Source organism: Nerophis lumbriciformis, linkage group LG18 (assembly GCF_033978685.3).
Source record: "Nerophis lumbriciformis linkage group LG18, RoL_Nlum_v2.1, whole genome shotgun sequence".
NCBI lineage: Eukaryota > Metazoa > Chordata > Actinopteri > Syngnathiformes > Syngnathidae > Nerophis > Nerophis lumbriciformis.
In genome coordinates, this window is record NC_084565.2 from 5470369 (window position 1) to 5486044 (window position 15676).

The window sequence follows — 15676 nt, forward strand, 5'->3', positions numbered from 1 at the left end:
CTTAGATTGGTCGCATATAGTCTTAGACTTAGATTGGTCGCATCTAGTCTTAGACTTAGATTGGTCAGATTTAGTCTTAGACTTAGATTGGTCACATCTAGTCTTAGATTTAGATTGGTCAGATCTAGTCTTAGACTTAGATTGGTCGCATCTAGTCTTAGACTTAGATTGTGACATCTAGTCTTAGACTTCGATTGGTCACACCTAGTCTTAGACTTAGATTGGTCGCATCTAGTCTTAGACTTAGGTTAGTCAGATCTAGTCTTAGACCTCGATTGGTCGCATCTAGTCTTAGACTTATATTGGTCAGATCGAGTCTTAGACTTAGATTGGTCGCATCTAGTTTTAGACTTAAATTGGTCACATCTAGTCTTAGTCCTAGTCTTAGAACTTCTTAACTAGTTCCCTCTAACTCTTTGTCCTGTAGGACTTTGCAATGCGACTATGAGTGACAGGTGACGACAAGCGGCCCTAACAGATAAAACGTCAACCCTGTTCATTGCGACGTCTTTCGAGATGCTTTAAAGAGGACATCAATTCCATCGATCACTTTTACGAAACAAAAACGTTTTATTTTCGGCCGTAACCGCAACAAAAACATTAGTACAAAACGTCCATCTAGCACAACTGCTCATTTTGTGCCATACAAACTGAGCCAAGACCACCTCTTTGTCGTCTGTCATATCAGCTACTGATGCGTTCAGGGCCACACAAAAAGTCGGACAACTCCAACACTACACAATCAGATGTGTGCTTATTTTACTGTCATTTAGTAAGAATCTTCATTTATGGATATTAATCATGAAGAGCTCATCAAAAGATATATTTTACAGTCAGAAAGTTACAGGAATGTACACTGTATCCCATGTTTACATCTCATTGTGCTACATGCGAATGTTTTAAGGGGAATTAAATGAGACCTCTGAAAGGGTTGCAAATTATTTCCAAAGTAATGTAAACACGCTGGTACATCGGAAGTCACTTAAATTAGAAACTAATCTAATGAAAATGAGATTGGAAGTTTTGGCGTTTGCTCAGACACGTGAAAAGTTAGAGGGAACATTGGTCATGACGTCGTCAAAGCCAGCGACATCCTGGAGATGTTTCTTCTCGTTTGGTCGCCAGCGAGGAGCACAAAGTGCGAGGACAAAGCTGCGTCACGCAGGACTTGTAGGGGAATGTCTTTTTGCCGTTGGCATGACAACAGCAGCCGGGCAGAAAGACTTCCACTGCCAGAGCATTAGGCACAGCTGCAGTCCAAGGAGCGGGAGATGAGTCAGGGTGCTGATGAGGGTTGGCTGTTCCTAATGTTGGACCAGCCCTGATGGTGTCTCCTGTGCTCTCTTGCAGGCGCCTATGGTGTGGTTCTCAAGTGCCGACACAAGGTAAGACCACAGAACACCTCACCACTAGCATGGGTTATTCACCCAAGAGGTTCTTGTACGTACCCAGATCATGAAGACCTTTGAGCCTCAGTCGCTGCGTTTCCACGGCAGTTTTTTGCAAAATAAAAGCCACATTTCAAACATTTCGATAACGTACACTTGCGACTTGTAGGTGTGTTGCCTCATGAGCCGTAATTCTGGTCAAATCTCGTCCCGCGAGACTCAGCTGTGAGGAAGATCTGGTCCGGTGTTGCCGTGACTTCAACAAAAGAGGAAGGCAGCGGGTGATCGCTCAAAGGCAACGTCCTTACGGACCTCTCCACATAGTCCGGACCTCTCGATATAGTCCGGGCATGTGGGTCTCTACAAGCCTATGGGTCGGCCTCTGTTGCCAGGAAGTCTAAATCCAAGACTAGATGTGACCAATCTGATTCTAAGACTAGATATGGCCAGTGTAAGTCTAAGCTTTGATGTGACCAATCTGATTCTAAGACTAGATGTGACCAATCTAAGTCTAAGACTAGATCTCGATATAGTCCGGGCATGTGGGTCTCTCCAAGTCTTGGGTCGGCCTCTGTTGCCAGGAAGTCTAAATCCAAGACTAGATGTGACCAATCTGATTCTAAGACTAGATATGGCCAGTGTAAGTCTAAGCTTTGATGTGACCAATCTGATTCTAAGACTAGATGTGACCAATCTAAGTCCAAGACTAGATGTGACTAATCAAAGTCTAAGACTAGATGTGACCAATGTAAGTCCAATACAAGATGTGACCATTGACCAATTTAAGTCTAAGACTAGATGTGACCAATCTAAGTCTAAGATTAGATGTGACCAATCTAAGTCTAATACTAGATGTGACCAATCTAAATCTAAGACTAGATGTGACGGATCCAAGTCTAAGACTAGATGTGATGGATCCAAGTCTAACACTAAATGTGACCAATCTAAGTCTAAGACTAAATGTGACCAATCTAAGGCTAAGACTAGATGTGACCAATGTAAGTCTAAGACTAGATGTGAACAATGTAAGTCCAATACAAGATGTGACCAGTGACCAATCCAAGTCTAAGACTAGATGTGACGGATCCAAGTCTAAGACTAGATGTGACCAATCTAAGTCTAAGACTAGATGTGACCATTCTAAGTCTAAGACTAGATGTGACCAATCTAAGTCTAAGACTAGATGTGACCAATCTAAGTCCAAGACTAGATGTGACCAATCTAAGTCTAAGACTAGATGTGACCAATCTAAGTTCAAGACTAGATGTGACCAATCTAAGTCTAAGACTAGATGTGACCAATATAAGTTTAAGACTAGATGTGACCAATCTAAGGTGGCGACTTGTCCAGGGTGTACGCCGCCTTCCGCCCGATTGTAGCTGAGATAGGCTCCAGCGCCCCCCGCTACCCCAAAGGGAATAAGCGGTAGAAAATGGATGGATGGATGGACCAATCTAAGTCCAAGACTACATGTGACCAATCTAAGTCTTAATACTAGATGTGACCAATCTAAGTCTTAATACTAGATGTGACCAATCTAAGTCTAAGACTAGATGTGACCAATCTAAGTCTAAGACTAGATGTGACCAATCTAAGTCTAAGACTAGATGTGACCAATCTAAGTCTAAGACTAGATATGACCAGTCTAAGACTAGATGTGACCAATCTAAGTCTAAGACTAGATGTGACCAATATAAGTTTAAGACTAGATGTGACCAATCTAAGTCCAAGACTAGATGTGACCAATCTAAGTCTTAATACTGGATGTGACCAATCTAAGTCTTGTCCCAAAAACCCGATTACAATCAAGGGGGATCGTGCATTTTCTGCTGTGGCTCAAAAACTTTGGAACAATATCGCTCTGGCTATGAAGTTTGTCGTTTATCAGGTCTTTGTAGTCTCAGGGCGTTCTATCATCATAACTGGACTGTTTGGTTGGTCTTAGAAGATGTTTGGACTCTCTTCTGAGTAGACTTCATCAGTTCATGGTCATAGACTTAGATTGGTCAGATCTAGTCTTAGACTTAGATTGGCCAGATCTAGTCATAGACTTAGATTGGTCAGATCTAGTCATAGACTTAGATTGGTCAGATCTAGTAGTAGACTTAGATTGGTCAGATCTAGTCGTAGACTTAGATTGGTCAGATCTAGTTATAGACTTAGATTGGTCAGATCTAGTAGTAGACTTAGATTGGTCAGATCTAGTCGTAGACTTAGATTGGTCACATCTAGTTGTGGACTTAGATTGGTCAGATCTAGTCTTAGACTCAGATTGGTCAGATCTAGTCTCAGACTTAGATTGTCAGATCTAGTCGTAGACTTAGATTGGTCACATCTGGTCTTAGACTTAGATTGGTCACAACTAGTCTTAGATTTAGATTGGTCACATCTATTCTTAGACTTAGATTGGTCACATCTAGTCTTGGACATAGATTGGTCACATCAAGGCGTAGACTTAGATTGGTCACCTCTAGTCTTGGACTTAAATTAGTCACATCTAGTCTTGGACTTAGATTGGTCACATCTAGTCTTGAACTTACATTGGTCACATCTAGTCTTGGACTTACATTGGTCACATCTAGTCTTGGACTTAGATTGGTCACATTTAGACTTAGATTGGTCACATCTAGTCTTGGACTTAGATTGGTCACATCTAGTCTTGGACTTAGATTGGTCACATCTAGTCGTAGACTTAGATTGATCACATCTAGTCTTAGACTTAGATTGGTCACATCTAGTCTTGGACTTAGATTGGTCACATCTAGTCTTAGACCGGCCGCTGCAGCCTCTTCTGCGCACACAGCCATCATCGTCTTTAGTCATCGCCTAAAGAGCTTTTTCAGTCATGCTTGACGGATCTAGGTTTTGATTTTCTAGAAGTGTTCATCACAATAACACAAACATGTCATTTTCTCCGTTTGGTAAGAGTCCAAAATTCTACCATTTTTCTCAGAAATCCTGCAGTTTTGTTCTACTGTACAGGTTAGAAGTACTTTTAGTAAACACTACCGAGTGTGTGTGTGTGTGTAGCTTCAAGGCTACACAAAGTACTTGACTTATTTAGTAACCTGTGGCCGTCCTCATGGCGGTTCCATCCTCTTGGAACATGGTACGTCACCTCTCTGGGGGTGAAGGAGCTTGAGCTGGTGCGCCAGGTTGTCAAGTTCCAGGTGGACCGAGTCGGACTCACCTCGACACACAACCAGGGCTCTGGAACCGGTCCTCTCGAGAGTGGAGGGACTCCCTTTCAGTCTGGCGTTGCGACGGGCAGTGGTGGCAATACTTGTTGCCCCCCGGCTCAGGGCATGTACGTTGACGTTTAACACCGTGGACTAGACCAGGGTCGGCAACCCAACATGTTGTTGACAGAGCCATATTGGAGCAAAATTACAAGTAAAAAATCTGTCTGGAACCCCAAAAAAGTCTTATATAAGTGTTATAATGAAGACAACACATGATGTAAGTGTCTATATTAGCTATATTAGCCTACTATCAAAATTACTTTAAAAGTCTTATATAAGTGTTATAATGAAGACTACACACGATGTAAGTGTCTATATAAGCTATATTAGCCTACTATCAAAATTACTTTAAAAGTCTTATATAAGTGTTATAATGAAGACAACACACTATGTAAGTGTCTATATTAGCTATATTAGCCTACTATCAAAATTACTTTAAAAGTCTTATATAAGTGTTATAATGTAGGCAACACATGATGTAAGTGTCTATATTAGCTATATTAGCCTACTACCAAAATTACTTTAAAAGTCTTATATAAGTGTTATAATGAAGGGAACACATGATGTAAGTGTCTATATTAGCTATATTAGCCTACTATCAAAATGACTTTAAAAGTCTTATATAAGTGTTATAATGAAGGCAACACATGATGTAAGTACCTATATTAGCCTACTATCAAATTTACATTAAAAGTCTTATATAAGTGTTATAATAAAGACAACACATGATGTAAGTGTCTATATTGGCCTACTATCAAAATGACTTTAAAGTCTTATACAAGTGTTATATTGAAGACAACACATGATGTAAGTGTCTATATTAGCTATATTAGCCTACCATCAAAATGACTTTAAAAGTCTTATATAGTGTTATATTGAAGACAACACATGATGTAAGTGTCTATATTACCCTACTATCAAAATGACTTTAAAAGTCTTATATAAGTGTTATAATAAAGATAACACATGATGTAAGTGTCTATATTAGCTATATTAGCCTACTATCAAAATTACTTTAAAATTATTACCGGATTATGCTTAAAATACATCTTGGAAAAACTTTAGATAAAACTAAATATTGCATTTAAAATACATCCTAAAGAACTTTAGATAAAACACAATATTATATTTAAAATACATACTGAAAGAACTTTAGATAAAACTAAATATTGTATTTAAAATACATCCTAAAATACTTTAGATAAAACACAATATTATATTTAAAAATACATCCTGAAAGAACTTTAGATAAAACTAAATATTATACTTAAAATATATCGTGAAAGAACTTTAGATAAAACAAAATGTTATACGTAAAATATATCTTGAAAGAACTTCAGATAAAACTAAAGATTACACTTAAAATACATCTTGAAAAAACTTTAGATAAAACTAAATATTATATTTTAAATACATCCTGAAAGAACTTTAGATAAAACTAAATATTATACTTAAAATACATCTTGTAAGAACTTTAGATACAACTAAATATTATACTTAAAATACATCTTTAAAGAACTTTAGATACAACTAAATATTATACTTAAAATACATCCTGAAAGAACTTTAGATAAAAGTAAATGTTATATTTAAAATACATCCTGAAAAACCTTCAGATAAAACTAAATATTGTACTTAAACTACATCCTAAAGAACCTTAGATAAAACAAAATATTATATTTAAAATACATCCTGAAAAAACTTTAGATAAAGATAAAACAAAATATTATATTTAAAATACATTCTGAAAAAACTTTAGATAAAACTAAATTTTATACTTAAAATACATCCTGAAAAAAACTTTAAATAAAAGTAAATGTTATTTCAAAAATACATCCTGAAAGAACTTTAGATCAAACTAAATATATTTAAAATACATCCTGAAAGAATTTTGGATAAAAGTAAATATTATACTTAAAATACATCCTAAAAGAACTTTAGATAAAAGTAAATGTTATATTTAAAATACATCCTGAAAGAATTTTGGATAAAAGTAAATATTATTTCAAAAATACATCCTGAAAGAACTTTAGATCAAACTAAATATATTTAAAATACATCCTGAAAGAATTTTAGATAAAACTAAATATTTTTAAAATACATCCTAAATAACTGTATAATATTATGCATCATATCTTGAAGATATTTAGTATTTTATGAAATATAATGCATAATATATTGAAATGATTTAATATTTTATGGAATACAATGCATCCTATATTGAAGTTATTTAGTATTTTATAAAATATAATGCATCCTATATTGAAGATATTTAGTATTTGATGGAATATAATGCATCATATATTGAAGATATTTAGTATTTGATGGAATATAATGCATCATATATTGAAGATATTTAGTATTTGATGGAATATAATGCATCATATATTGAAGATATTTGATGGAATATTTGTGGTGAAAATCATCTTGGCGGCTTCCCCTCCCACTGGGATGGACTCCAAGATGTCTCTCCGGTCTATTTCCGTGCTTTCTACATCTGGCCTCAGAGCGTCCATTTATGCAGCTCAACACGCTGAGTCCACTTTTAATTTGGGGGCGTGCGCGGCCAGCAGCTGCGATTCGACAACCGCCATTTTCTTTCTGGCCCACGCGCCGACTCTCCCGCTACGTCCGTGTCACGTTTGTGTGCTACTTTGCTGTTTGCCTGAAACACACACACCCATCTCTCCACCTGCAACACACACATTCTCATATTTCTTACCTTCTGGAGACCTCTGAAACATGCCTACCTCTTTACGACCACCCTTCCTAAATATATATATATATATATATATATATATATATATATATATATATATATATATATATATATATATATATATATATGTCTTAATAAGGTTATCCAAAAAATAGTGCTCGATACCGTAGTAGAGCGCAATATATGTATGTGTGGGAAAAAAATCACAAGACTATTTCATCTCTACAGGCCTGTAGAGATGAAATAGTCTTGTGATTTTTTTCCCACACATACATATATATATATATATATATATATATATATATATATATATATATATATACATATACACATACATACATACACATACATACATACATACATACATATATTATGTATGTATGTATGTGTGTATATATACTGTATATATATATGTATATATACACTACCGTTCAAAAGTTTGGGGTCACATTGAAATGTCCTTATTTTTGAAGGAAAAGCACTGTACTTTTCAATGAAGATAACTTTAAACTAGTCTTAACTTTAAAGAAATACACTCTATACATTGCTAATGTGGTAAATGACTATTCTAGCTGCAAATGTGGTTTTTGGTGCAATATCTGCATAGGTGTATAGAGGCCCATTTCCAGCAACTATCACTCCAGTGTTCTAATGGTACAATGTGTTTGCTCATTGGCTCAGAAGGCTAATTGATGATTAGAAAACCCTTGTGCAATCATGTTCACACATTTGAAAACAGTTTAGCTCGTCACAGAAGCTACAAAACTGACCTTCCTTTGAGCAGATTGACTTTCTGGAGCATCACATTTGTGGGGTCAATTAAACGCTCAAAATGGCCAGAAAAAGAGAACTTTCATCTGAAACTCGACAGTCTATTCTTGTTCTTAGAAATGAAGGCTATTCCATGTGAGAAATTGCTAAGAAATTGAAGATTTCCTACAACGGTGTGTACTACTCCCTTCAGAGGACAGCACAAACAGGCTCTAACCAGAGTAGAAAAAGAAGTGGGAGGCACAACTGAGCAAGAAGATAAGTACATTAGAGTCTCTAAGTTTGAGAAACAGACGCCTCACAGGTCCCCAACTGGCATCTTCATGAAATAGTACCCGCAAAGCACCAGTGTCAACATCTACAGTGAAGAGGCGTCTGCGGGATTCTGGGCTTCATGGCAGAGTGGCAAAGAAAAAGCCATATCTGAGTCTGGTCAATAAAAGAAAAAGATTAAGATGGGCAAAAGAACACAGACATTGGACAGAGGAAGACTGGAAAAAAGTGTTGTGGACGGATGAATCCAAGTTTGAGGTGTTTGGATCACAAAGAACGTTTGTGAGATGCAGAACAACTGAAAAGATGCTGGAAGAATGCCTGACGCCATCTGTTAAGCATGGTGGAGGTAATGTGATGGTCTGGGGTTGCTTTGGTGCTGGTAAGGTGGGAGATTTGTACAGGGTAAAAGGGATTCTGAATAAGGAAGGCTATCACTCCATTTTGCAACGCCATGCCATACCCAGTGGACAGCGCTTGATTGGAGCCAGTTTCATCCTACAACAGGACAATGACCCAAAACACACCTCCAAATTGTGCAAGAACTATTTAGAGAAGAAGCAGGCAGCTGGTATTCTATCGGTAGTGGCCAGCGCAGTCACCAGATCTGAACCCCATTGAGCTGTTGTGGGAGCAGCTTGACCGTATGGTACGCAAGAAGTGCCCATCCAACCAATCCAACTTGTGGGAGCTGCTTTTAGAAGCGTGGGATGCAGTTTCTCCAGATTACCTCAACAAATTAACTCCTAGAATGCCAAAGGTCTGCAATGCTGTAATTGCTGCAAATGGAGGATTCTTTGACGAAAGCAAAGTTTGATGTAAAAAAAATCTTATTTCAAATACAAATCATTATTTCTAACCTTGTCAATGTCTTGACTCTATTTTCTATTCATTTCACAATGTATGGTGGTGAATAAGTGTGACTTTTCATGGAAAACACAAAATTGTTTGGGTGACCCCAAACTTTTGAACGGTAGTGTATATATATATAAAATATATATATATATATATATATAATGTATGTATGTATATATATTTATGTATATTTATGTATATTTTGTGTGTGTGTGTACATAGATGTATATATGTATGCATATGTATACAGTATATGTGTATATATACATATATATGTGTATATATATATATATATATATATATATATATATATATATATAAACACATATATATGTTTATGTATAAATATATATATACAGGTAAAAGCCAGTAAATTAGAATATTTTGAAAAACTTGATTTATTTCAGTAATTGCATTCAAAAGGTGTAACTTGTACATTATATTTATTCATTGCACACAGACTGATGCATTCAAATGTTTATTTCATTTAATTTTGATGATTTGAAGTGGCAACAAATGAAAATCCAAAATTCCGTGTGTCACAAAATTAGAATATTACTTAAGGCTAATACAAAAAAGGGATTTTTAGAAATGTTGGCCAACTGAAAAGTATGAAAATGAAAAATATGAGCATGTACAATACTCAATACTTGGTTGGAGCTCCTTTTGTCTCAATTACTGCGTTAATGCGGCGTGGCATGGAGTCGATGAGTTTCTGGCACTGCTCAGGTGTTATGAGAGCCCAGGTTGCTCTGATAGTGGCCTTCAACTCTTCTGCGTTTTTGGGTCTGGCATTCTGCATCTTCCTTTTCACAATACCCCACAGATTTTCTATGGGGCTAAGGTCAGGGGAGTTGGCGGGCCAATTTAGAACAGAAATACCATGGTCCGTAAACCAGGCACGGGTAGATTTTGCGCTGTGGGCAGGCGCCAAGTCCTGTTGGAACTTGAAATCTCCATCTCCATAGAGCAGGTCAGCAGCAGGAAGCATGAAGTGCTCTAAAACTTGCTGGTAGACGGCTGCGTTGACCCTGGATCTCAGGAAACAGAGTGGACCGACACCAGCAGATGACATGGCACCCCAAACCATCACTGATGGTGGAAACTTTACACTAGACTTCAGGCAAAGTGGATCCTGTGCCTCTCCTGTCTTCCTCCAGACTCTGGGACCTCGATTTCCAAAGGAAATGCAAAATTTGCATGGTTGGGTGATGGTTTGGGGTGCCATGTCATCTGCTGGTGTCGGTCCACTCTGTTTCCTGAGATCCAGGGTCAACGCAGCCGTCTACCAGCAAGTTTTAGAGCACTTCATGCTTCCTGCTGCTGACCTGCTCTATGGAGATGGAGATTTCAAGTTCCAACAGGACTTGGCGCCTGCCCACAGCGCAAAATCTACCCGTGCCTGGTTTACGGACCATGGTATTTCTGTTCTAAATTGGCCCGCCAACTCCCCTGACCTTAGCCCCATAGAAAATCTGTGGGGTATTGTGAAAAGGAAGATGCAGAATGCCAGACCCAAAAACGCAGAAGAGTTGAAGGCCACTATCAGAGCAACCTGGGCTCTCATAACACCTGAGCAGTGCCAGAAACTCATCGACTCCATGCCACGCCGCATTAACGCAGTAATTGAGGCAAAAGGAGCTCCAACCAAGTATTGAGTATTGTACATGCTCATATTTTTCATTTTCATACTTTTCAGTTGGCCAACATTTCTAAAAATCCCTTTTTTGTATTAGCCTTACACAATATTCTAATTTTGTGACACACGGAATTTTGGATTTTCATTTGTTGCCACTTCAAATCATCAAAATTAAATGAAATAAACATTTGAATGCATCAGTCTGTGTGCAATGAATAAATATAATGTACAAGTTACACCTTTTGAATGCAATTACTGAAATAAATCAAGTTTTTCAAAATATTCTAATTTACTGGCTTTTACCTTTTTATATATATATATGTGTGTATATATATATATATATATATATATATATATATATATATATACAAACCCTGTTTCCATATGAGTTGAGAAATTGTGTTAGATGTAAATATAAACGGAATACAATGATATGCAAATCATTTTCAACCCATATTCAGTTGAATATGCGACAAAGACAAAATATTTGATGTTCAAACTGATAAAAAAAAAATTTTTTGCAAATAATCATTACCTTTAGAAAAAAAAAAAGTTTGAGTTTGAACATCAAATATGTTGTCTTTGTAGTGCATTCAATTGAATATGGGTTTAAAATGATTAGCAAATCATTGTATTCCGTTTATCATCCAACACAATTTCCCAACTCATATGGAAACGGGGTTTGTAAGTACAGTCGCATTTGTTTTTTCAAATGTGTTTATTCTGTAAAGGAATGAGATAGATGTTTAAAGGGGAACATTATCACAATTTCAGAAGGGTTAAAACCATTAAAAATCAGTTCCCAGTGGCTTATTTTATTTTTCGAAGTTTTTTTCAAAATTTTACCCATCACGCAATATCCCTAAAAAAAGCTTCAAGGGGCCTGATTTTAACCATCGTTATATACACCCGTCCATTTTCCTGTGACGTCACACAGTGATGCAAATGCAAACAAACAGCAAGGTATAGCGACATTAGCTCGGATTCAGACTCGGATTTCAGCGGCTTAACACTGTCTGATAAGATCATTACTAACAACTATGAACTAGGTTTACAGCATATGAAATACAAACATGCACTTTGAGAGTGCAGACAGCCCATTTTAGGCGCGCTAAGAACATATATTTTTCCACGATTTCAGCACTCAGGTTAACCATACCTAAATAGACACAAAATACTGCATTACACAAGACTACCCGAATGTACTCGAATGATTGGAAAAAATAAATGTTTTTAAGCTAAATTATTGGTAAACACAGTTTATGTATAATAATTTACGTAAAACCGCGAGTAATGAATGAAGTTTTCATCAATTAATATATTCTGTAGACATACCCTCATCCGCTCTCTTTTCCTGAAAGCTGATCTGTCCAGTTTTGGAGTTGATGTCAGCAGGCCAGGGAAGCTAGGGTCGATATTCTTCTCTTGATCATCTTCGGTGGCATAAGGGACGGTGTGAGCCAAGACATCCAGGGGGTTTAGCTCGCTCGTCTGCGGGAACAAACTGCCGCCATTGCTTGCCGTGCTACCGAGGTCCTTTGTCCCTGAATTGCTCACACACTCCGGCAGATTCAATGGGGGTCTGGCGGCAGATTTCTTTGACTTTATCGTTGGAAATGCATCTGCTTTGAGTGTCGCAGGATATCCACACATTCTTGCCATCTCTGTCGTAGCATAGCTTTCGTCGGTAAAGTGTGCGGAACAAACGACTGACCATTTCGTCGGCTTTCCCCACACCCTCGTATTTTGAATACATTTCGTCCAATTTCTTGCCACTTTCGCGTCTTTGGGCCACTGGTGCAACTTGAATCCGTCCCTGTTCGTGTTGTTACACCCTCCGACAACACACCGACGAAAGTGAGAAAATGGCGGATTGCTTCCCGATTCGCTCCGAGAGCGAATAATAGAAAGGCGTTTAATTCGCCAAAATTCACCCATTTAGAGTTCGGAAATCGGTTAAAAAAATATATGGTCTTTTTTCTGCAACATCAAGGTATATATTGACGCTTACATCATACTTGCCAACCTTGAGACCTCCGATTTTGGGAGGTGGTGGGGGTGGGCGTGGTTGGGTGGGACGGGGGCGTGGTTGGGGGCGTGGCTAAAAGGGGAGGAGTAATATATATATATATATATATATATAAGAAATACTTGACATTCAGTGATATCTAGCTATATATATATATATATATATATATATATATATATTTATTTTATTATATATATATATATATATATATATATATATTATTATATATATATTTATATATATATATATATATATATATTTTTTTTTTTAAATTTTATATATATATATATATATATATATATATATAAAATTAATACTTGAATTTCAGTGTTCATTTATTTACACATATACACACACATAACACTCATCTACTCATTGTTGAGTTAAGGGTTGAATTGTCCATCCTTGTTCTATTCTGTCACTATTTTTCGAACCATGCTGAACACCCTCTCTGATGATACATTGATGTGTGGCACGCACAAAAGTGCTTTCATAAAATGCACTAGATGGCAGTATTGTCCTGTTTAAGAGTGTCACAACATTGCTGTTTACGGCAGACGAACTGCTTTACGGTATACAAAAAAGTGACTACTGTTGTTGTGTGTTGTTGCCACGCTGGGAGGACGTTAATGAAACTGCCTAACAATAAACCCACATAAGAAACCAAGAACTCGCCCTCCATCATTCTATAGTTATAACGTGATTGGGCAGGTACGCTTTTTTATATTGTGGAGGACCTGAGTCCGCCTGAATTTCGGGAGATTTTCGGGAGAAAATTTGTCCCGGGAGGTTTTCGGGAGAGGCGCTGAATTTCGGGAGTCTCCCGGAAAATCCGGGAGGGTTGGCAAGTATGGCTTACATAGGTCTGGTGATAATGTTCCCCTTTAAAATGACTGGTTAATAGTGCTATTGTGAAGTGCAATGTCAGCACTATTTTTTTCCCCTGCAATTTCAAATGCACTTGTTTTAATAAATAAATACAGCGTTTTAAAAGCGTACACAATCTGTGTAAATATATTAGTCTGTGGTTAAAAGGACTCGAAACTCAAAATGCAGGACTTGGGACTTGACTTGAGACTTTCCAGTCTTGACTTTGGACTTGATCCACTATGGACAGGACTCTCACAATATTATGTCAGACCCACTCGACATCCATTGCATTCGGTCTCCACTAGAGGGGGGGGGTTACCCACATATGCGGTCCTCTCCAAGGTTTCTCATAGTCATTCACATCGACGTCCCACTGGGGTGAGTTTTTCCTTTCCCTTATGTGGGCTTTGTACCGAGGATGTCGTTGTGGCTTGTGCAGCCCTTTGAGACACTTGTGATTTAGGGCTATATAAATAAACATTGATTGATTGTTTGATTGACTCGGGACTTGCCTGTCTTGACTCGAGACTTTAGGGCAGGGGTGCTCACACCTTTTCTGCAGGCGAGCTACTTTTCAATTGATCAAGTTCATATATATAGTTTATATTTACTTATTTATGAAATATATGTTTTTGTTAACAAGTTAAAGGTGTTTAATGATAATGCAAGCATGTTTAACACATATAGTTAATATTGTTAATAAATTAAAGGTGTTTAATGATAATACAAGTATGTTTAATACATATAGTTAATATTGTTAACAAGTAAAAGGTGTTTAAAGATAATGAAAGCATGTTTAACTCATATAGTTAATATTGTTAACAAGTTAAAGGTGTTTAATGATAATACAAGCATGTTTAATACATATAGTTAATATTGTTAACAAGTTAAAGGTGTTTAATGATAATACAAGCATGTTTAATACATATAGTTAATATTGTTAACAAGTTAAAGGTGTTTAATGATAATACAAGCATGTTTAACACATAGTTAATATTGTTAAAAAATTAAAGGTGTTTAATTATAATACAAGAATGTTTAATACATATAGTTAATATTGTTAACAAGTTAAAAGGTGTTTAAAGATAATACAAGCATGTTTAACACATATAGTTAATATTGTTAATAAGTTACAGGTGTTTAAAGATAATACAAGCATGTTTAACACATATAGTTAATATTGTTAACAAGTAAAATGTGTTTAATGATAATACAAGCATGTTTAACACATATAGATTCCTTTCTTTCATGAAGACAAGAATATAAGTTGGTGTATTACCTGATTCTGATGACTTGCATTGATTGGAATCAGACAGTGGTGCTGATAAGGTCCGCATTTTCGAATGGAGGAGAAAAAAAGTCCTCCTTTCTGTCCAATACCACATGAAAGTGGTTGGTTTTTGGCATCTTATTTGTCCAGCTTCCGTACTCCTTTGTATACACTTTACAAGAAATACATTGTCGGCAAACTCCGTAGCTTGCTAGCTTGTGCACGCCAGCTTTCTGAGACTCCTATTTTGTTAGCGCAACTGTGCAGTCGGTCTTTGGAGTTTTGACGACAGGTACGGCGCCAGAGTCTGTTGAAATAAAGTGTTTCTCGCCTTCCAGTCGGTAATTTTAATGAGCTGGCAGCAGCCAGCGTCATCTCAGAAGACCCTCGGGTGCCGTGAATGTCAATCAAGTGACGAAAGTGACGTCATAGTGAAGATTTATGATCACTCATTTTTAGGACTATTTTTTTAATGCCTGGCTGGTGATCGACTGACACACCCTCCGAGATCGACCGGTAGCTCGCGATCGACGTAATGAGCACCCCTGCTTTAGGGCAAAGACTTGAGACTTACTTGTGACTTGCAAAACAATGACTTGGTCCCACCTCTTGTTTAGGCT

The 15676-nt window shown here is 37.0% G+C and overlaps 1 protein-coding gene across 5 annotated transcripts in view; it reads left to right on the forward strand.

Annotated features, from left to right (window-relative positions):
* Nucleotides 1-15676, forward strand: part of LOC133617526 (cyclin-dependent kinase-like 5) — a 117322-nt gene that overhangs the window by 45484 nt on the left and 56162 nt on the right. For all 5 annotated transcript variants that reach the window (XM_061977511.2, XM_061977516.2, XM_061977513.2 and 2 more), the window contains exon 3: nucleotides 1351-1385. In XM_061977511.2, the coding sequence (XP_061833495.2) occupies nucleotides 1351-1385 (35 nt within the window). The remainder of the gene's footprint in view (nucleotides 1-1350; nucleotides 1386-15676) is intronic.